Source organism: Carassius gibelio, chromosome B4 (assembly GCF_023724105.1).
Source record: "Carassius gibelio isolate Cgi1373 ecotype wild population from Czech Republic chromosome B4, carGib1.2-hapl.c, whole genome shotgun sequence".
Classification (NCBI taxonomy): domain Eukaryota; kingdom Metazoa; phylum Chordata; class Actinopteri; order Cypriniformes; family Cyprinidae; genus Carassius; species Carassius gibelio.
The window spans coordinates 6,972,547-6,995,174 of record NC_068399.1 but is presented as its reverse complement, the minus strand read 5'-3'; the positions used below and the strand labels follow the sequence as shown (position 1 = coordinate 6,995,174).

The 22,628-nt window shown below is 36.6% G+C and overlaps 1 protein-coding gene across 2 annotated transcripts; it reads left to right on the top strand.

The window, feature by feature from the left end:
• The first annotated feature begins 1,947 nt into the window (after window positions 1-1,947).
• Window positions 1,948-6,475, top strand: LOC127956080 (tripartite motif-containing protein 16). Of its 2 annotated transcripts, none has more exons than XM_052553858.1 (4): window positions 1,948-1,981; window positions 2,953-3,108; window positions 4,724-4,771; window positions 5,207-6,475. In XM_052553858.1, the coding sequence occupies exons 3-4, from the start codon at window positions 4,738-4,740 to the stop codon at window positions 5,731-5,733; spliced, it is 561 nt and encodes a 186-aa protein (XP_052409818.1). In that variant the 5' UTR covers window positions 1,948-1,981; window positions 2,953-3,108; window positions 4,724-4,737; the 3' UTR covers window positions 5,734-6,475. The 2 variants fall into 2 exon arrangements, with proteins under 2 accessions (XP_052409818.1, XP_052409819.1); XM_052553859.1 differs by having other exon boundaries at window positions 2,953-3,171.
• The last annotated feature ends 16,153 nt before the right edge of the window (window positions 6,476-22,628 follow it).

Below are 22,628 nucleotides of genomic sequence, written 5' to 3'. Positions count from 1 at the left end.
CATCTGATTGGTGGAGCTCGTGTAACCGTCTGGTTAAACCCCGCGAAGGTCCGTGAAGACTGAAGATCATTAATAAAAAATAAATAAATAAATAAAAACCTGTGTTGCGTTTTTGCAAGGTAGACTTATCAGTACAATCATGATCTCCTTGGCTGCCATGAGAGTTTTGCAGGGAGGTTGGTAACTTAGCTAGGCTACTGTAGCCTTCATATGGTATGAGTCATATCAAGCATTTTATAATGCCACTGTCAAAACAATATTTAGCCTAGGCATACCTTTTTGTGCATTTACTGAACATTTGTGTAATGGCAACGACATGTGTTGACGACTGAGCGGTGATTGCAGTCAGGTACAAAGCACTGCACCATGTTGCTGAGATTAACCACTTTCACACACGCACACAATATATAAAATACACAATGGTAAATATAAAAATCAATACACAATACCTATATAAAACACTATTTATTTACACGATTGTAAATTCACTACATTCACTATATAAAATAAAATTCACTGGAGGAAAAAGTTTGAGCGAGCGAGCGGCCGTCATCAGATTTGGAAGTCGCTCAAAAGGCTCGTTGCCTCGTTCGCGGTTGTGGCTTCAGTCGAATTCAATGAGGCAAGGTGGTTTATGGGATGAGTAGTTCCTGCGCTCGAAATGAAAATGTGTACACAGTCTTGTACCTTTGACTTTTTTTGGATTTTCTCTTAATTTTTTCAGTTGAAATGAATGTTATATGCTTATGAGTTCAGCCGTAGCTGGTTATCCTCACACATGCTCTAAAACTCTTTAGATACAGATTTTTCTGAAAGTCAATGGGAGAAATGAATGGGAAATTTACTTCCGCCACCAGAGCCCTCTCGGGTTGTGGGCGGGACTGTGATGCTCTACTAAGCATTTCCATCTCAAGACTAAGACTAAATCAAAAATGCCTGCCAAAATTAACACTGAAAGTTTTAAAGTTTTTTAACGCTTGAAGCATGTTCTGAAAGAAAGAGTATTATTTTCTTGATGTTGAATAATTGCAAATCTGCAGGAATGGGTTTTAGAAGTGTGGTCTGAAAAAGTACTCCAAGCTTTCTGGTTGTTTTTGAAAGAGTTATGGTTGATGTGCCTAAGTGAATGGTTAAATTGAAGGTAATGGTCCTTTATCCAACAAGAAATGTCTGTTATGGGTTTTGGCAGTGGTGTGCACTCATGCAATGCAAGCAATGATAAATAACCAACTCAGTGGATTAAAGTTAAAATGGTCATATATAAAAGCAAAGTTGATTACAGCCCAAATACAGTATGTACATCCATTCACAAGTGAAGTACTTACAATGCAGTATTACTGCCATTTGTAAAGGTGTTGTCTTATTTCTCTGTAATTTTAATTCTTGGAGGTACATTCTGAGACAGAAATTAGTCAACGTTTTATTATTTGTGACTTGCAGACACACCCATTTAAAACATTCCACTTGTACACAGAACCAGGAAACAGGAATCTCCTGAGTTCAGAGAAATAGAAACTTAAGTGTAGTTGTGTAGGAAACTGAAATCTCCTTACTTCATGGAAAGAGAAACTTAAGTGTTGTGAAGCTGTTTGTCTCTGGATGATTGATAAACATGTAACCATAATACTTTCACGAGTTCACCCTTACATCTAATCTGAAGGCAAATAGTAGGCATATTTTGGCGTGCTGTCCTGGGGGAGGGGTCCGGGCCCGGAGCATAGCCCGAACCCAAATAACTCCCCCTATCCCAATTTGGGATAAATAGATTAGAAGTGAGGAGTTGGGGTGGAGGAGGGTTGCCGAAAAACTGTCGTGGGACAGGAGGTAGGAAGACTGGATATATATACGCGTGCGTGCTATAAGATGATTAGCTAAACGAGATGCACCTGTACCAAATTGGATGATTATCTGATCGTGCTTCTCCCGAACTTTGTTAATAAAACCACATGTATCAGCAGCAATACAGAGGACAGAGAAACAGGTAAGAACCTAGCACTTACTAAATAATGCGGACACTTAATTCATATGTGTATGTTGTTGGCACTTATATCAACATATAGGTAATATCATGAAATAGAAATATTATCAAAACATTACAGTTGTTTATTTTTTCTATACTACAATCACTACAATAATTAAACAGTACATGGGTAGTTGACAAGTAATGAACATTTACTGTTTATGTATATGAATGTATAAAGGAAAGTGCATATATTTATGTGCTATGATTGGTCACCAATAGTTCGGTTTTTCACTATTTTTAACCACCTTTCAGTTTTACTTAATAGTGATGTGACATTAATTATTAGAGAAGCTTTAAATTGTAAAAACTGAATTAAAAAAGAAATACCTGTTTAACTGTGTAGCCTATTACTGTTTATTTTACTTTTTGCTGTAATTCAAAAGATTGGCCAGAAAAATCTGTGATCTCTGTGGCATGAAACAGGTTTTAAGCATCATGTTACTTAATGTACAACAGTGTTAGATGATCTGTCATCTCTGAATGTGAACCTACAGCTATTGGTTACTAGTCCAGATAAGTTAAATTTAATCTATCTCACTCCACTTTTTCTGGATTTACTTTAGTCACATGATGCTTTAGTGGCTCACAGGCCCAGAAAGCAGTAAGAGATGATGTGTTGCCAATTTAGCAATTTTGTTGTTACATTTAGCGACTCTCTTGTCCCTATTGTTTCTTTAAAAATGCCTAGCAACAAATACAGGAACTTCTTGGGCAAACCTTATCTAATTTCTAAGACACAGTGTGACATCATAGAGACACTTAGTGATCAGTTTGATCTACTTTCCAATGAAAGCATTTGGCAACAGTGTTCCTGTGGCTCAGTGGTAGAGCATTGTGTTATGTACTTTGAATGTACTTTGGGTAAAAGTGTCTTACAGTACCCCTTAAATTAAAATTTTATTTAATTGAATGATTATGATCCTAACCAGGAAAAGGCTGCAGTGAGTCGAGTTGAAGGACGACTGAAGCAGAAGTTCAATGTTCTGAGAAGGAAAGACACTGAGCTGGACCAGCTTTCACATATAGGATCACATCTCTTTCCTGCCGGAAACAGATCTAGAAAAACAGGATCATAGTGGACTTGAGTAAGATTCCCATATTGAGTCCAACCATTTTAACTCTTGAAGAATACTAATAATGTTAAAAAGGTAACGATGCACAAATCTACGGAAGTTCTAAGTGGCCATGCATTATAATTTTTTTCCTTTTTGTTTTCTCGTTATAACGACTTAATTTTCTCGTTATCTCGACATAATGAAAGTCGTTTTTTCGTTATAACGACTTATTTTTCTCTTTATCTCGACATAACGAAAGTTTGTTTTCTCATTATAACGACTTAATTTTGTTGTTTTCTCGTTACAACGACTTATTTTTATCTTTATCTCGACATAAAGAAAGTTTGTTTTCTCGTTAGAACGACATGACAGTTTTACTGTTGCTGTAGTAACGAACTCAACTTTGACAGGCATCTGATGGACAACCATGCACGTGCTCTTACTGTAGCCTATATTTCAGCAAATTTACATAAATAAAGGCTGATCAATCACTGTTGATTTTTCCATAGACAGTACAACAAACGTTTTGTTTTGTTATTAACATGTTTAAATGGCAACACCGCGCCATTAGAGCTGCTTGGATTAAACTCACTTTTAATTTTCCCTTTATTTGAAATAAAATTATATATAATTTATAATTTGTAGTAGTTAATATATGATGTGGCAGATATCATGTGTGTTACAAGCTTCTGTTTGAAAAGATCGTTCATGTTTACGTGTAGTGTATGTATGTGTGTGTGTGTGTGTGTAGAAAAAAATGATTACAACATTATAGAACAAAACTGAATTAAATTAGCCTATGGATTTTACATATACATCACATTTCTCATTGATATGGTTAACAATAAAGATTAGTAATAAGGAAAAGAAGCACATCAGCCTACATCATTAAATCCCGTCCTACTGTAGATAAACAGAACATCTCCGCTTATTAACTACCTAATCATGTGCCTAAAAGAAGCACAAATAAAGAAACAGAATACAGTGATGTCAACCTTGGTTTTGATAAGCAGTTATTTTATGACACAGAACGCGTTGGTGAAACTCATGCATCTAGCAGGAACTTAAAACACAAAATAATCATATTGATTCAAGCATTTAACATTTATGAATTAATTAAATGTCAGTAATGAACAAGACTGCACAAATTATAGCGATCACGAGGAAGGTCCGCGTACAGTAAAGTGGATAGTATACAACACCCCATCAGTTATATTCAGGTCTATAGTGCCACCTGCTGGCACAGTTTTGTAACTTCTTAATTAAGTCGTTATAACGAGAAAACGAACTTCGTTATGTCGAGATAACGAGAAAATTAAGTCGTTTTAACGAGAAAATTAAGTCGTTATAATGAGAAAACGAACTTCGTTATGTCGAGATAGCGAGAAAACAAGAAGAAAAAAAATTATAATGAAGCAAATTTGGAGCAAATTAAATTTTTGGGTGAACTCCACTTTTAATACCTGCTAACACTTTATTATACAACCTATTTTTATAACCTGAGAATACATGTACTGAAATGTAGTTTACATGCCATTGATTTTATATAGCAAAGTTAATTATATTTAGTAGAATGTCTAAAGTGGACTACTGAAATAAAGAGTAACCACATTTTCTTCATGTTCATGTGTGCTGATTTCTGCAGTCATATTCAGCAACATGGATCCCAGGACCAGAAACAACTTCCTAGAGTGTAAGTCAATAAGAAAACTAAAGCATCTACTGTTAAGCACATAACCTCAGTACCCTTAGGCAAGAAATGAGTCAAATGTGACCTGTGCTGGCAAAATAAGTTGCACAAAGGCTAATTTTGAGCTACAGACAAAAAAAAAAACTTTGTAACAACAGTGAAAGACAATTGAAGACCATTTCCTATGTGCCACATTAATATCGATAGTATAGCAAAAACACCATTTATTAGCACACTAACAAGATAGTCAGTTTAAGACATTAACATGTAAGCACAAAACACAAGAAACTTCTCTTTTCAATATCAATAAGACTTTAGTGGATAAATCTAAGACGATATAAACACCAATCTGACTGGATCTTAAACTGAAATTAGCATTAAAGTCTTTAATGGGGTCATGACATGATGCCTAATTATCACGTGTTTTATCTCCATCAGATTCCAATCCGCTCGCACTGGACCTGAACACGGTGAATAAACACCTCCGTCTGTGTGAGAGGAACAGAGAGATTACTGGCACTCTCACAGAGCAACCGTATCCTGACCATCCGGACAGATTCGATGGATATAATCTTCAGGTGTTGTGTAAAGAGAGTGTGTGTGGACGCAGTTACTGGGAGGTTGAGTGGAGTGGGATGTTTGGTGTGGATATATCAGTGTCATATAAGAGCATCAGCAGGAAAGGAGAGGTTTATAAGTGTGTGTTCGGACGTAATAATCAGTCATGGAGTTTGTTCTGTTCTCCCTCTAAATGCGTATTTGTACATAATAACAAACAGACTGATCTCCCTGTAGTGTCCAGTCGTAGAATAGGAGTGTATGTGGATCACAGCGCAGGAACTCTGTCCTTCTACGGCGTTTCTGACACAATGAACCTCATACACTCAGTCCGGACCACATTCACTCAGCCGCTCTATCCTGGGTTTTATGCATTTATTGGATCATCAGTGAAACTGTGTTCATAAATCCGAATAGATTTTAGACATTTCTATGTAATTTCTTTGTATGTCTGCACTAATATGTATGTCTGTGATCTCTTTTGCACTGTAAGCTCCTGTGAACAAGAAAAAATCCTGTGTCTGTTGCAGGAATGGAAATGAAGCTCTTTCTGATTGTGAAGTTTTAGTGGCATGATAAATAAGTGTTAATGATTTATGTTCTTATTTTTAGTTTTGTATATTGAAGATCTTTTTTTTTTGTTGTTATTTAAAGCTGATTCTTGGAAATGCTTATATACTATTTAAGGTCATATGTGATCCTGGAACACAAAACCAATCATAAGTAGCAGGGGTATATTTGTAGCAAAAGCCAATAATACATTGTATAGTCAAAATTTACGGTTTTTATTTTATGCCAAAACTCATTAGGGTATTGAGTAAAGCTCATGTTCCATGAAAATATTTGGTACAATTCCTACTGTAAATATATCATATGCTAAAAACTTAATTTCGACAGGTTTAAAGGGGATTTTCAATATTTAGATTTTATTTTTTTTCATCCTCAGATTCTAGATTTTCAAATAGTTGTATCTCTACCAAATATTTTAGATGATGTATAAATCTCTTATTTTGAAAAAATGCACCCTTGTGACTGGTTTTTTGGTCCAGGGTCACATATGTGAAATATGTTTTAGTCAAAATTAATTGATTGGATATAAAAGTCCAGCCAGGGTCAATGAGGTAACATAAATAAAGACAACTTAATCAATTTCTGCCTTTTATATTTTGTTTTTTTTTAATCATTATTCAAAAACTACACAAAACGCAAGTGATTTCAGGACTGGGCTGAGGCCAAAACAATAAAATATTCTGATTCTTGTGCCTTAAAAAAAATTTAAGCGTTATTTTTCTCTATACACTAATTCACAAAATTTCTTTGGGAGTTGAATTACATGAAATGGTTGCCTCTGATGTTCATCCATTAAACCAGACTGCTCTTGGTAAAAATATGTGTGGTCTCAGGGCTTTGTATTAACATGCTGTGTGGCCCATGGTGATGATAGATACTAATGCTGGGCTGGTGGAAAAACTGGACATTATATTCTGAGGATGAGGGCAGAAAGAAGTGGAAATATTTCAGGGATAAGTATATAAAGGAGAGGAAAGCAGAAAGTGAGAAATGGCTCTGAGGGAGGAACTCAGAAGCAATAGAAGTTCATGAATGCTCTAATTTTTCTGGAACGATTTGTGAAGGAGAGGCCAATGTCATCCAACATCCCACTGGCCTCAGATCAGCTAGACTCTGAATGTAATGAGGTAGCTTTCTACAGAAGTTTGAAGTCTGACACGATTTAGAAAGTATGGGTCAGTATTTGGATAATTGAAATATGCAGTATTTACCTGATTTAAAAATGAATACATAACATACTTTATCAATGTTAAGTCATGATTTATTATGATTAAAATAAACTTTAATTTATTCTCCTAGAACAGTCACAATGAGGGCCTCATTACTTTGACCCTACCTCCTATAGAGCCAGAGCCTCTGGCATCGACCAGCAGCAGACAGCCAGCAAACGGTCTCTAGATTTCCCTCAGTAGGAAAGAGAAGGAGAAGCACAGAGCCAGACCTCTCTGAATTCCAGAAGCATTGTTGGAACATGTTAAATACTTCCTCTGCTGAAGAAAGCCGAAGTGTGAATTGAAAATCAAGCATAATCTTTATGAAGCTGAGTTTAAGTAAGGTTGGAGGGGGGTTAGTCAGTGGAGACTGATAAAACATTATTGTGTTGTTATTCTTTATATTCTATTTTCTAAGTTCATTTTTTTAAATAAAAGTGTATTTTTACAACGTTGATTAATACATGTGAATGCTTCTAAAACAGTTGAACTAATCCATAAATTATAATTCGAAAATAAGGCAATGAGGCAAGTTGTATTAAAATGTAATCAGTTTAAGGCCGTTCAGCTGATGAAATTGTGAGCTGTTATTGATACATGGGAAGATGAGTTGAAAATCTGGCTCACCTTATTCTGGCTATAAAATGTCCATTTTTTAGGTCCTCCTTTTTTGGTCACAGAAGCCAATTTAATCTACAGTGGCATTATAGACTTTGTTGTCAGACCAGATTGCAAGATTGCAGAACCTGCACAACCTCATGGGCGCCTTGGAAAGAAGGAGAACGTGGCATGCCTAGCATTTTCCATGTTTTTAGTCACGATGTGAACAGCCCCTTATACCAACTTTTTACACGTTGCATTGTATATCCCGCAACACACAGCGTCACATAAGGCAGGCTAAAGTGAGCAACGGCTGGTGGGCTTGAGAATAATCTTTGTTAAAATTCACTTGTTAAGTGCAGAAAAACAGCAATTTATTGCAGCAAGCAGAAGACTTGTATTTCTCTCATGTTAAGAACATGGTCTGGAGGTGCTTTCTCTTAACACAACAAAAATAGTTAACCTATCAATACAAATCAGTTACATATATAATAATATAATAAAAGTGTATCACATTTCCCGCCATTCCTGTATAAACTACAGCACCGAAGTGCTCACTTAGATGTTCTTACTCGTCTCAGTCTGCTCAATCGTGGTGATGTCAGTGCCCTAAAATATGTTAGAATGAACTATTTCACATCTAGAGATGAAGGATCGGATGATGACGTTACTAAAGAGTCCAATAACAGTCTGTTATATGCACAGGTGTGCTGCGGTCACTTTTCTAACTACAATTCAATTCAAGTTTATTTGTTAAGCGCTTTTTATGATACATATCATCACAAAGCAACTTTACAGAAAATTACATTTCTACAATATTTAGTAGTAGCTTATAAGTGGTGACTGTCAGTTAGTGCGCGTATGACAGGATTTTTCCAGCCAGACAATGAACAATATTAACAGGAATTATTATATGATGCAGTCACACTTGTAGCAATATTTGTTAGTTCTGTTTGTTGATTCAGGCTTAGCATCATCTGAGGTCCTCTGAGGGTCAGCATCATCTCTTCTCAGGTGTTCTGGATCCAGACTGGAGCTTGTGTAAATCCGAGTTACTACGGTGGCAAACATAGAAACAAATAGAGGCATCATTAGCATAGCTGCTGATCCAACAAAGTAAAATTAATTAGTTTAACCCAAGCTAAAGAATAAGAACGCACATATGATCAGATGCAATTGCAGTCACAAATTATGAGATGCATTGTTTGAATGCTTGGCGAAAGAGATATGTTTTTAATCTAGATTTAAACAGAGAGAGTGTGTCTGAACCCCGAACATTATCAGGAAGGCTATTCCAGAGTTTGGGAGCCAAATGTGAAAAGGCTCTACCTCCTTAAGTGGACTTTGCTATCCTAGGAACTACCAAAAGTTCAGCGTTTTGTGACCTTAGGGAGTGTGATGGGTTGTAGCGTGGTAGAAGGCTAGTTAGGTATGCAGGAGCTATTAGGGCCTTATAGGTAAGTAATGATCATTTGTAACTGATACGGAACTTAATAGGTCGCCAGTGCAGAGACTGTAAAATTGGTACCGTTAATTCAGGCTATCCATTTTTTTATTATTATTATTTTTTACCTATCATGTGTTCCCGGGTAATCGAACCCCCAACCTTGCGCTCGATAGCACAATGCTCTACCAATTCAGCTACAGGAACACTATATAAAAAAATTTACTGTAAAATTTACAGTAACCAAAGATGCCAGTAAGATTGTAAAATTTACAAGAGTACTGTAAATCATTAAAGCTGCAGTAGGTAACTTTTGTAAAAATATATTTTTTACATATTTGTTAAACCTGTCATTATGTCCTGACAGTAGAATATGATACAGATAATCTGTGAAAAAATCAAGCTCCTCTGGCTCCTCCCAGTGGTCCTATTGCCATTTGCAGAAACTCCATCGCTCTCGGTAAGAAAACAACCAATCAGAGCTGCGGTCCGTAACTTTGTTTGTGTTCAAAATGTAGAAAAATGTATATAATAAGCGAGTACACCATGAATCCATTTTCCAAACCGTGTTTTTAGCTTGTCCTGAATAACTAGGGTGCACCTATAATAAGTGTTTATATTCGGACTATTTTAGATTGCTTCGGGGGTACCGCGGCGGAGTAACCCAGTACCTTTGTGATTCTTTATAGACATAAACAGAGAGAAGTAGATCCGGCTACAATGTTCTTCCGCATGACGCAAGCAGTTCTGTTTATTAACCGCTAGAGCGTCAAAAGTTACCAACTGCAGCTTTAAATATTAACTATGTAGTGCACACATTCCTAAAGTGATTGTTCTAAAGTCATAAACTAAAGAAATGGTCTGAACTGTGCCTACCTTAAAGGCAAGAATATGAACTTGGAACTCGGGTCAGTCTCTGGTATCAATTCTATTGGAATGCTTTAAATGACAAGCCATTCAAAGTCCATTAGTTTACGCAACAGTGTGCATACACGTGGGTTCATTCCATGCATTTTCTTGTCTCACTTTCCAGCAGCAACTTTTGATCCAGTTTCCGGGTTGATGCCCACAAGTCCTCTGTGGAAAAAAAACACACACACCATCTAATTATCAAAAACATTATAAAACGTAAAAATTTAAATTGCACTTTTTAGTAACATGAATTGAGTAAAATAATTCTCTATTCAGTATGTGGTTCGATATTTTATGGAAAAGTTTTCAAATGAACAACAAAAAAATTGCTAAGTCAGATAAACTATCCTAAATTGAAAACCTAAAAAAAAAAAAAAAAAGTAATAAATATTGGGTAAGATTTTATGCTCTGAAATACTTCTGAATAAATTCTAGCGTGCATGCAGCATCATCCTGATAAGCAAGATTTAAGTTGTAATAGGTCACAAACAATGCTGCCAGGCCCTCAACAAATGCCTCTGAAAATGGGCCCAGGACAACTTCCCTCTCGACGGACAACATCCACTTGCTTGGGGTCATGGATTCACCTATAAAAAATTAAATAAGAATATGGCAGTGCATAGATTAGTAAATGTTGTATAGCTCATGTTAAAGGGATAGTCTGAAAATAATTATATTAAGTGAAAATTACCATGATTTACTCACGCTATCCTAGGAGTAAATTGCTTTTTTCTTTCAGACAAATACAATCGGAGTTACATAAAAAGAAAATGTCCTAGCTCTTTGAAAGCCCAAAAAGTGCATCTATCGATCATAAAAGTAGTCCACATGGCTCAGGCCTTCTGAAGTGAAGCGATGTAATTGTTTAAGAAAAATATATTTAAAACCATATAAATCGTCCCCTTGGAATTATAAGGTTCTATCTGACATTTTTGTCAAAATTTAGTTATTCACATATTCTTATTCTGTGACAATTTATTTACATTATGTGATGTTTTATTTTAAGTTGTGTACATTTTGGGATTTTTTATTGAAAAAACAAAAAGATTCTATCTACAGAAGTCTATGGAACACAAAAACTTTAAAGCTCAATACCTTATAATTCCAAGGGGATTCAATTAATCCTTTTCTCTGGTAATTCAAGCAAAGCAAGCTTTTCTCTCAGTTTGCTAAGAAAGTATGTCTGCCCAATGTCATGGATGTTTTGAAACTCTTCAGCAATGCCTTGAATGGTAGACTCAGGCAATAGCAATTTAGCTTGCAGTTTCAGATGGAAGAGGGTTAAATTTCTTAGAAAAAGAGATTCATCCACAACTTCAGAAATATTTTGATCTGCAGCTTCTGATCTCCCACTTTCAGACACAACATCTGAAACTGGGGTTTCCATGGTCATGGCAGGCTCTATCAGATGGTTTACAAAGCACATTTTATGTGTCCGTGATACATGTGATGCAAATGTAGATCTCACCTTAAATGTCCTGGTGCAACCAAATGGGCATCGGATCTCCAGACCTGACTGAATATGGCTCTTTAAATGAGACAAAAGCTGTGTTAGGGTCCCACATTGAACTTCACAAAAGTCTACATGGCATTTAAATGTTTTGATGCTCTTTAGCAGCAGACTGGTGATGTTCCCTGTGATTTCTGTATATGCGGGACTTCAATGAAGAAAACTTAGGGAAAATATGTGGCAATCAGGTACAGTACATCTTAAACCTGATTTAGGGCACATTTCTATGCAATTTCACATGCTGCACAAAACTCAGGATGGTACTGCTCTCATTATTACAAAAGTGACAGATAAACATGATCAACTTTAAAAAAAAAAAATATAAACTTCCCAAGCTAAAAAATGCACAGCAATAAATCATGTGCACTGCAAACCCAAGCCATTAACGTTATATATATTTTTTCACTCAGAAAATTCTAGTAAATTTACAAATATTTGCTAAGTAAAAGCCTAAACATTATTATTAGTAGGTTTAATTAGAGATTTTAAAGTTAAGTTTACTTGGAAATTCCCAGTTAATTTTGTTGTTTGTAAATTTTACATTGTGTAGCCTAATGCTTATTACTGAAAAAAAGTTTACAAATGTATTTCTTTCGCAAATTTTGCACTGATTAGTGATGTGTCGTTCTTGAACGATTCGTTCATTTTGAACGAATCATTAATGTGACTTACGTCTCGGGAGTAATTCGTTCAGTCGCGCATGCGCAATATTCTATGGGTTCTGTTCTAGAAGTAGTAATTCACCTGTCAGTCAATGCAGTCTTGAGCCGGAAAGAGAATTGATTAGTTCATAGTTTGGGTCTATCAGGTTATTGACTCGTTCCTCAATCACGTGACAGACCCATACGCTAAAACAAATGCAGTCTGAGCCGGAAAGAGAATTGATTAGTTCATCTCATGAGTCTTTAACCCATACGCTATAACCATAGACAGTAAAAAAATGCAGTATTGAGCCGAAAAAAGAATTGATTAGTTCATCTTTCGGTTCTTCGGGTTGGTTGTGCTTTTGTCCCGTGACGTGACAACATTGGCTAGAGTAATTAGTTAATTTACAACTTTCCTTACAAATGGGTGCGTAGTACTTATTATTATTATTTATTATTATTATTTTTATTATTTACTCTTACAGTTGTCTGTCATGATGGTACTTTTCCATAACACTGAATGTGGAAATAAAGAGTTGGTTATGCTTAAAATGTTGAACTTTTTCTGTCTGTTTGTTTGTTTGATTTTGTTTAATTGTGCAGTTATTAAATCAGATTGTCTGTGTAAACCATACTTTTGTAAACATATAACACTTTATAAACATTAAAAAAACACTGTGTGCATAGATTTGAATTGTTGTTTATTGTTTATTTTTGTGCCAGAAAAGCTTTGTAACAAAAAGGACAACTATTCCAAAATAAATGAAAATAATAAAAATGTAAATAATTAAATCTGAAATTAAAATTAAAAGATAATAAAGCCACAGGGTCTAATAACCTTAACAAATTAACTTTAAAAGTACTATATAAAAAAAGAAAAACTAAATATTGCACAACAAGCTTTTTTTAAATATAATAATTAAAAATGAATACGTTTTAAAATAAATAATATACAATTTTAAACTAAAGCGATACTAAAGCTACGGAGCCTTATAACAATAACATATTACCTTTAAAATAACAACAACAACAAAAATATTGCACAGCAAGCTAGTCTTTTTCTAAATAAATAAAAATAAATAAGCTTTAAAATAAATAACACACTGTGGCTATATTTTTAGGACTTGCTTTAAGGCATGTTTGCATTCAAAAAAACAAGCTCCCTGACTTTGGATGGGCTGAGTCTGTTTCTTCTATCTGATATAAACTGCCCAGTTTTAGAAAAAAACATTTTCAGATGGCACGGATGTGGCCATAATGCAAAGTCTTGTCTTGGTGACTTCACAAAGGCTTTTGGAAACTGGTGAACATCTCCTCCACCAGGCCAGAGGGTCTGATGTGTGGGGTAAGAGTGGCTCTGCAAGGTAGGCCCGCATCTCCATCATAGCATCTCAGGTCTCAGAAGAGGTAGCAGAAGGCCTCAAGCTTGCTACCCTCTCATCGAAGTCTTCCCAAAACACGGCCCCTGCACTGGCAGTCGCACCAGGATCTGAAGAATCCTCCTCACTCTGAGCTGGGTTAATAGCTGCTGTAATCCTCTTTACTGTCTCTTCTGCTGCCTGGTGATTGACAAAAGCTTGCTTTTTGAACATTGGGTCCAGGCAAGTAGCATCAGCAATCCACTAGGGCATCCACTAGTTTTTTAACAGGGTCAAAACTGGAGGGATTTCTTTGATAGTGGGCAACAATCCTCTGAAGACCTCTTGTCATCAAATTGACTTTGGATGCAGTCACAAACCTATGAAGAATACAAATTGTTTATAAATTAATTATAACAAAATAAAAAGCTGTAGTACTGCATATACTTCTTTGTAAAAAAAAAATAAGGCTACAGAAAAAAGGCTGCATCAAGAGACGTTAAGAAATGTGGTTTTAAGATGAATAATAATAATTTAAAAATGTCCTAAAACTACTTACTTTTCTGCACTCACTTCTGTGGTGACCTCCTCAAATGGCTTGATAATGTCCAAGATTTCTCTGGAAATGTTCCTTTCCTCTGGTGACAAGGTTGGCAGAGATGCATTAGTTAGTGCCAGGGTGGAGATGATCGGATCTTTGATTTCAGTCAATCTTTTTAACTTGTAATATGTTGAATTCCACCTTGTGGCCACATCCTGTTTTAACCTCAACGGCTCTTGACCCATATGTTTTTGTGTGGCCTTGAGCTTGTCTGAAGCAACTGTACTTCTGTGGAAGTATTCAACTATTGCTTTGACCTTTTGCAATATTGCTTGGACCTCCTTCAATGCAGCTCTGACAATGAGGTTCAGCATATGGGCGAAACAAGGTATGTGGTCCCAGTGGAGATGGTCTAAAACAATGTTGCGGGCATTGTCTGTGACACAAGCTACAATTTTGTCACCCACACCCTATTCATTTGTAACCCTTGTCAGCTCACTTGCCAGGTAAGCAGCAGTGTGTCTGTCTGTCTGTCAAAACAAAGCAGTCCAGGAGACAGGAGGTCATCTGAAAGTCCTCTATGAAATGACATGTCACAGTCATGTAACTTGTTGTAGTCAAAGAGGTCCAGCAGTCTGTTGTGAGACAAACAGCAGAGGCAGTCTTGATTTTGTCCATTATATCACTTCTTAATTTGTCATACAGCCAGAAAAAGTGCTGATGGTAGAAACAGCTCCAGCTGCAGCAGGGCTATCATCCTCAGTCTCTGTTCTAACTTGTGATAACAACACCATAGGATTTTAGGTGCCTTCTCAAATTAGAAGTACTTCCTCCTTTAGTTGAAAACCCTTTTTTGCATACGTTGCATTTTGCTTCAGTGGCTTTAGGCCTCGTCCACACGGAGACAGAGCTTACCCCAATCCGATCTTTTTTGCCTCGTCTCAAGAAATATCCGCATCCACACGAAACCGCAAAATGATGTAGTATACATGCCAGACCAGTATATGGTGCTGTAATTCTGCCACAGAGATACACTAAAGAAGACTTGGACTATGCTCATAAACCTTGCGCGTGGTACACAAACGAACATGGAACAATACATTTATTAATCTGTGTTAATGTTAGTTAATAAAAAGACAATCGTTCAGTGTTTGTTCATGTTTTTGTTGCTGTTACGTGACATAGAGGTGTCTGACTGGGGGGAGACGTGGGCTGATGACGTCATAGTTTCAGAAAATATACGGATTAGCCGTCCAGACGAAAACACAAAGACGGCATTTTTCAGTCTTTTCAGTCTATAGGTGTTACTTGGGAGGCAGCGGGGGTACATGATGAATTGTTGAATGCTGTCCCCAGCTGCATTCACACAGCAGTGGACCGTGATGTGCACCCTGGTTGTCTGCTGCTGTTGGCACAGGACCTTCTCCCTGGACCGAGGCTTGTCTCCAAACACAGTTTCATCACAATAATAGATGAGATGTGGCTTGTTCTCCAGATTGTGCCTCATACAATTGAAATAATGCCTCAATGGCCTCCTGTGTAGCACCATGGACTCTGGCTCTGTCCAAGGAATCTGCCGTCCTTGATGCCAATTCTGGATGGCGGGCCTTAAACCTGGACCACCACACATCACTTTGCCCCTTCTCCAGGTTTATGGTGGTGGTCTCGCTTCTGCCACGCTCCTTAATGATCCCAACAGCCAGAACGTTGATAAGGGATCTGGTCACTGGTAAACCATGGTCTGCCATCCAGAATGTTAAGGACAAGAGAGCCTCTTCCCCTCCAGGTGTCAGGGGCGAATTAGGATGAGGGTTGTGCACATATATATATATATATATATATATATATATATACAGTATTGTTCAAAATAATAGCAGTACAATGTGACTAACCAGAATAATCAAGGTTTTTCGTATATTTTTTTATTGCTACGTGGCAAACAAGTTACCAGTAGGTTCAGTAGATTCTCAGAAAACAAATGAGACCCAGCATTCATGATATGCACGCTCTTAAGGCTGTGCAATTGGGCAATTAGTTGAATTAGTTGAAAGGGGTGTGTTCAAAAAAATAGCAGTGTGGCATTCAATCACTGAGGTCATCAATTTTGTGAAGAAACAGGTGTGAATCAGGTGGCCCCTATTTAAGGATGAAGCCAACACTTGTTGAACATGCATTTGAAAGCTGAGGAAAATGGGTCGTTCAAGACATTGTTCAGAAGAACAGCGTACTTTGATTAAAAAGTTGATTAGAGAGGGGAAAACCTATAAAGAGGTGCAAAAAATGATAGGCTGTTCAGCTAAAATGATCTCCAATGCCTTAAAATGGAGAGCAAAACCAGAGAGACGTGGAAGAAAACAAGACAACCATCAAAATGGATAGAAGAATAACCAGAATGGCAAAGGCTCAGCCAATGATCACCTCCAGGATGATCAAAGACAGTCTGGAGTTACCTGTAAGTACTGTGACAGTTAGAAGACGTCTGTGTGAAGCTAATCTATTTTCAAGAATCCCCCGCAAAGTCCCTCTGTTAAAAAAAAGGCATGTGCAGAAGAGGTTACAATTTGCCAAAGAACACATCAACTGGCCTAAAGAGAAATGGAGGAACATTTTGTGGACTGATGAGAGTAAAATTGTTCTTTTTGGGTCCAAGGGCCACAGGCAGTTTGTGAGACGACCCCCAAACTCTGAATTCAAGCCACAGTACACCGTGAAGACAGTGAAGCATGGAGGTGCAAGCATCATGATATGGGCATGTTTCTCCTACTATGGTGTTGGGCCTATTTATCGCTTACCAGGGATCATGGATCAGTTTGCATATGTTAAAATACTTGAAGAGGTCATGTTGCCCTATGCTGAAGAGGACATGCCCTTGAAATGGTTGTTTCAACAAGACAATGACCCAAAACACACTAGTAAACGGGCAAAGTCTTGGTTCCAAACCAACAAAATTAATGTTATGGAGTGGCCAGCCCAATCTCCAGACCTTAATCCAATTGAGAACTTGTGGGGTGATATCAAAAATGCTGTTTCTGAAGCAAAACCAAGAAATGTGAATTAATTGTGGAATGTTGTTAAAGAATCATGGAGTGGAATAACAGCTGAGAGGTGCCACAAGTTGGTTGACTCCATGCCACACAGATGTCAAGCAGTTTTAAAAAACTGTGGTCATACAACTAAATATTAGTTTAGTGATTCACAGGATTGCTAAATCCCAGAAAAAAAAAATGTTTGTACAAAATAGTTTTGAGTTTGTACAGTCAAAGGTAGACACTGCTATTTTTTTGAACACACCCCTTTCAACTAATTGCCCAATTGCACAGCCTTAAGAGCGTGCATATCATGAATGCTGGGTCTTGTTTGTTTTCTGACAATCTACTGAACCTACTGGTAACTTGTTTGCCACGTAGCAATAAAAAATATACTAAAAACCTTGATTATTCTGGTTAGTCACATTGTACTGCTATTATTTTGAACAAAACTGTATATATATATATATATATATATATATATATATATATATTTTATAGTCCTGTAGGGTGGTGTGGGGAATAGGGATGGGAGTTTTCTGCAAATATCACATTCGAATATTCGGGCTCACAAAAAAACTAATATTTGAATATTTGTTTATTTAAATTAAATTTAATGAGACAGGCGTTATTTTTCAGTAACGTTTGTTTCTGTAATTTTTGAACAAGCTTATACACAATAAGCTTAAACATTACACTACATCATGTTTTGTAGCTGAAAACCTTTAACAATATTTGCAAACAAACAAAAAAGTACAGAGCAAAATCTGTTTTTGCTTTCTTTCTATTGTTTTACATGTTCTTGTTAAGAAATACGGGCATGTAAACATGATCGGGGAAAGTCGGCTCCTTAGTCTGTTAACAATAAGGCCGGCCGCGGAGAAAACGCGCTCTGACGGCACAGACGTTGCTGGGACACACAAATAACGGTGTGCTAATCGACTACGTTTTGTGAAGCGCTTCTTGTTTTGCTGCATCCGTGCCACTCGCATCAAGGATAATACTCTGATAATGTTCAAAGAGTTTTTTTCTTACTCTCATGTTTTCGTCGAGGAACCAGAGATGTTTGTGCCTAGGGTCTAGGGTAGACACGAGAAGAGGAGTTTTCCCTGCATTCTGCAAGTTAGCTGTGTTAATTAGTTGCTTGAGAGATGCCGCAACAATGCTTTTGAACTCGGTCACTTTCTGTGATTCTCCATGGCATATTTGAAGATGTCTGTAGACAAAAAAAATTTAATTAATAAGAACGGCATTCTTCTTCGGTATATAATTTATTTTGTAAGTGATCTTTAAAATAAATCATGACTGGACTCACTTATCAAATTAATGTAGCTGCATTTTATTCGTTTGAATTTATTTCCTTACTGTATATTAAAAAAAAGAGAGAAAATGTATTTAGAAATAAAAATCAGTAATCAACATCAAAGGAGTTTGAACAAATTATTAACTTATATTCATTCATTCGTTAGAACTAGACGAACCTGCACAGAAGGCTTTGCACAAGTGGATACACCATGGAGACTGACGTAGTTTTCGGCACCCAGTGCTTCACTTGCCGTTTTTAGAGACTGGAGCACAGGTAACATCTCCTCAATTGTCTGCCAGTGATCGTCGATAAGCTAAAGGGTTTTAGCATCCGCCAGTTTGGTTACAGGCCTGTCAGAGAGCACGGCGGTGATGGCCCAGGTGATGGCCTATGCAGAATTGAATTGAACATGACATTCTAATTTATTGAGATGCACCTGTAGTATACAGAAATGTGTAATACATGTGCTTCATGAATATGGCTCAATAAAGAGCAGCTCTGAGAATCTGCTACACTTTGCTTAGTGTTTATCATTTTCTAAGTTAACTATTCTTTAATTTACTTTTATAGGGAAACCTCAAATGTGAGACAGTGACAAAAAAAAACTTACTTCAACTCTTGAAGGTGTGTGAACAATGTGAACAACAATGACTATTTACAATTTACCCACTGTCCAACAAGAAGACATTTTATCTTACAAATTTACTCAAACACATTGGAATATATCATGAACATGAGACTCATTTCCACATAATTTGGGGTCTTAATGGATGTAGGCATACAAATAGTTGTTTTACTTCATACCCCTCTCATGTTTATCATAAACACAAGGCACTGTTAAAACAATATCATTCTGTGGATAGCAAACAAAATGTAGAGAATGATTTAGGATCAGAAATAGTAGAAGAAGATGAGCATTTACCATGTGACTCAGTATAGACAGAAAACAATGATAAAGTCCTGCAACCTTTCTCAAGAAGAATGAATTGATGTTTTAAAAAAAAGCCTTTGCTTGTTCATGCTAAAAATTCAAGGAAAACATACAGTGCCATCAGTTGTACAGAATATTTCAGGACAGCATGTGATACATTCATCACACCCTACAAAGAAGCCATCAGTTTTCACTTGACAAATAATCAAATACATATTGAAGATGACCATGAGCTCCAGGTTTTTTTTTTTATTGATAATGGCATGTTTTTTGAGCAGTGCATTAGGAGCATTTAATTCTGAATGAATGCTGGAACAATACTGTGTTCAGGAGCTGGATTTGATACAGCCCATTGAAATATGTCTTGATTAACAAGATAATGTAAAAATAATTTGATTCCAGTACATTCCTCTGCTTGCTTTGTTGCAAAAGCTTGCAAAGAACAAAGATGTCTGGGCTGCAAATGATGAAATTCTCATTTCACAGATGGTGAAATGTTTAAATCAAACAGAAACATGACCTTTCACTGCTTACGTCTCTATTTTTATGTGGATGAATTTGAAGTGGTCAATCCACCTGGCTGAAAAAGAGGAAAACACGAACTTAGTGCTGGACCATCTGGACCACAAGGACACATCCAAACTACAAACCATTTATTTGTCCACTTTGGTCCGCTATTGTTTCCTCAAGAATGAACTCACATCTTATCCCGAAGTTCCTCAGTCCCTTATTACTGATCTTGCGATGTTGGAAACTACTGGGATCATGTTGTCATCTGATGGAAAAAGCAGGTTATTTAATGGTACAGTAGCATCTGTATCAGCAGACAACTGATTCCATATCTGTCAGAGAAGATAGTTGAGTTTTTGGTCACATTCAATCAGAATTTTCCTGAGAAAATCAGCCCAAAAATGCATTACATGATCAATTATCTGAGGTTAATCCTATTCTATGGTCCCCATGTGCATCTGTCCTGTGTCCGATTTGAAGCAAAATGCCAGTATTTTAAAAAAGTGGCCACAGTCCTCGGGAACTTCAAAAACATCACAAAGACTCTTCCAAGACGACATCAACTTTTGCATCTATACAGTCATGTGAAAAAGAAAGGACCCTCTATTGAATTCCATGGCTTTCTGTATCAGGACATAATAAACAATCATCTGGTCTTTGCCAGGTCTTAAAATTTGGAAAATAAAACAACAGATGACATATTGCACTGTGTCATTAACTGAGCAAAAATAAAGCCAATAGCATTTGACCCTGGACCACAAAACTAGGGATTGGGTGGATCATTTGTATCAAAAGGATCGATTCTCAAATACAAATATCAATTCTTTAACAATTATCAATTCCATATTTTTTAAGTATTTTTTTTATTAGTAGTTTACTGTATTGTATATAAATACACATAAATCATAACTTCAATGGGAACTATATCTTCTTCCGCTGTATCACCGTGTTCGCTCACACAGTTATGCCTCTTTCCACTGTATCACCACATATTACAACGTTCGTCGCTCACCCACTCACTACCAGTCCAGCAGCAAACACAGTCAGCGCAGACAGGTTTATGAAAGGTGTTCAATTGCATGACTGCGATGAGTGAAAGAAAAAGAAGTGTAATTTGGAGTTATTTCACTCCAGTAAATACTGATGAAGCCTACGTGAGCAGAGGAGGTAACACAGACAGGACCCCCATCTTCTGGCTCGAGGCAGAGTTCATTAGCAGAATGCTTTCAGAGAGGTCAACATTATCCAGGTATCAAGTGGTGGTTAGATCATTTGAATACAAAAAGTCAAATCACATTATTTATAGCTATACACTGTAAAAATTAGTGTGACTTAAACAGTAAAAAAATTAAAATGCTACATTAGAAACCTCTTAATGGTTAAAGGTAATTTCCTGTAAAAAATATACAGGGAAAAAACGTAAACTGACATTCCCAGAATTCTCTGTGTTGCATTTAAAAGTTTGTTTGAATTTGCTGTTTTTTCTTTGAAATAACTGTTTCTTATTTTTTTCTTATCTGTTATGTTGATTAGGGTTGTATGTTACTTATAATATTGTTATTTCAGTTTAATGAGTCTCACCATGATGGTGTTTAGGTCTTGAATCACACTGTGTACCTTCTATGTGTTTTATTATTTAAAAGCTGTACCATCAGCTTCTCGAATCGGCTGCGTCCGACAGAAACGGTTTTCGGATCAGTGTACTGATGATCCCAAAACCAATACAACCGGTTCTTGACTCGAGAACGAGAAATACTCTAACCAGTTTGCTGCAGTTCAGCATCATCAGCTGCTTCACTCATTTACCATAAACACATTTTGTGAATATGTCATTGTTAACTTCTGTTAGGGGATTTCATAAATCATCCCTTATTCCTATTAAACATAGAGTCTTTAGAATCTTAATTATTGTCCAACTTCCCTGAAAACCCCTTTGTCCTATAATCTAACATAATCTACAATTTAACAAAATATACAGATCAGATACATTCATTTAAAAAAGGAGCAAAATAAAATATAATTATTTTATCACACTTTCTGATGTTTAACAAACTACTTGAAAAATGACACGCATGCACAGTATCATCAGTTCCTCGGTTCTTGAATCGGACGCGTCCGACAGAAACGGTTTTCGGTTCAGTGTACTGGTGATCCGAAAAAACCGATGCAACCGGTTCTTGACTCCAGAATGAGAACTGCTCCAGCAGTGGGCGTGTTCGTTCGTTATCTCGCTCGGCTCGATGTTCATCTTCAGTTCTCTCTTCACAGCAGTACTGTTTGAGTAAATGAATTACTCTGGGATATTGGTTTGTTTGAACTTAGAGGGAGTGTCAGCCACATTAAAAAAGTTTTTTTTAAAGTAATTTGTGGATTAATGCGTATTGGAGACGCGACATCACTTTTTTGGTGGTTACCAGTGTATTACAAAGGTAGGGGAGACCAGGTATGGTTGTAACACTTTTTTCTTCAGCACCTAAAACTACCTTTTTTTTTAGGCTACTTGTCTGAAACTTTTAGGCAAAGTTCCCACATTTGTCTACTACAAATGGCAATAATTTAAATTTATTCAACTATATCACAGACTTTGTGAGATGATGACAAATACAAGGTGGTCCTATACCGGGTTAAGTTTTGTCTAACAGGTAGACAAAATGCACAAAAACTACAGGTACTCCAAGTGATATGCCACAACAGTTTTATTTTAAATGAATGGCTGCACAATAAAATATGTGTGAATAT

Bases quoted from the DNA above. Each gene is read 5' to 3' on its own strand.
- LOC127956080 (XM_052553858.1), top strand. From the start codon at position 4,738: ATGGATCCCAGGACCAGAAACAACTTCCTAGAGT. The intron at 4,772-5,206 runs GTAAGTCAATAA...TATCTCCATCAG, and splicing joins CAGAAACAACTTCCTAGAGT to ATTCCAATCCGCTCGCACTG.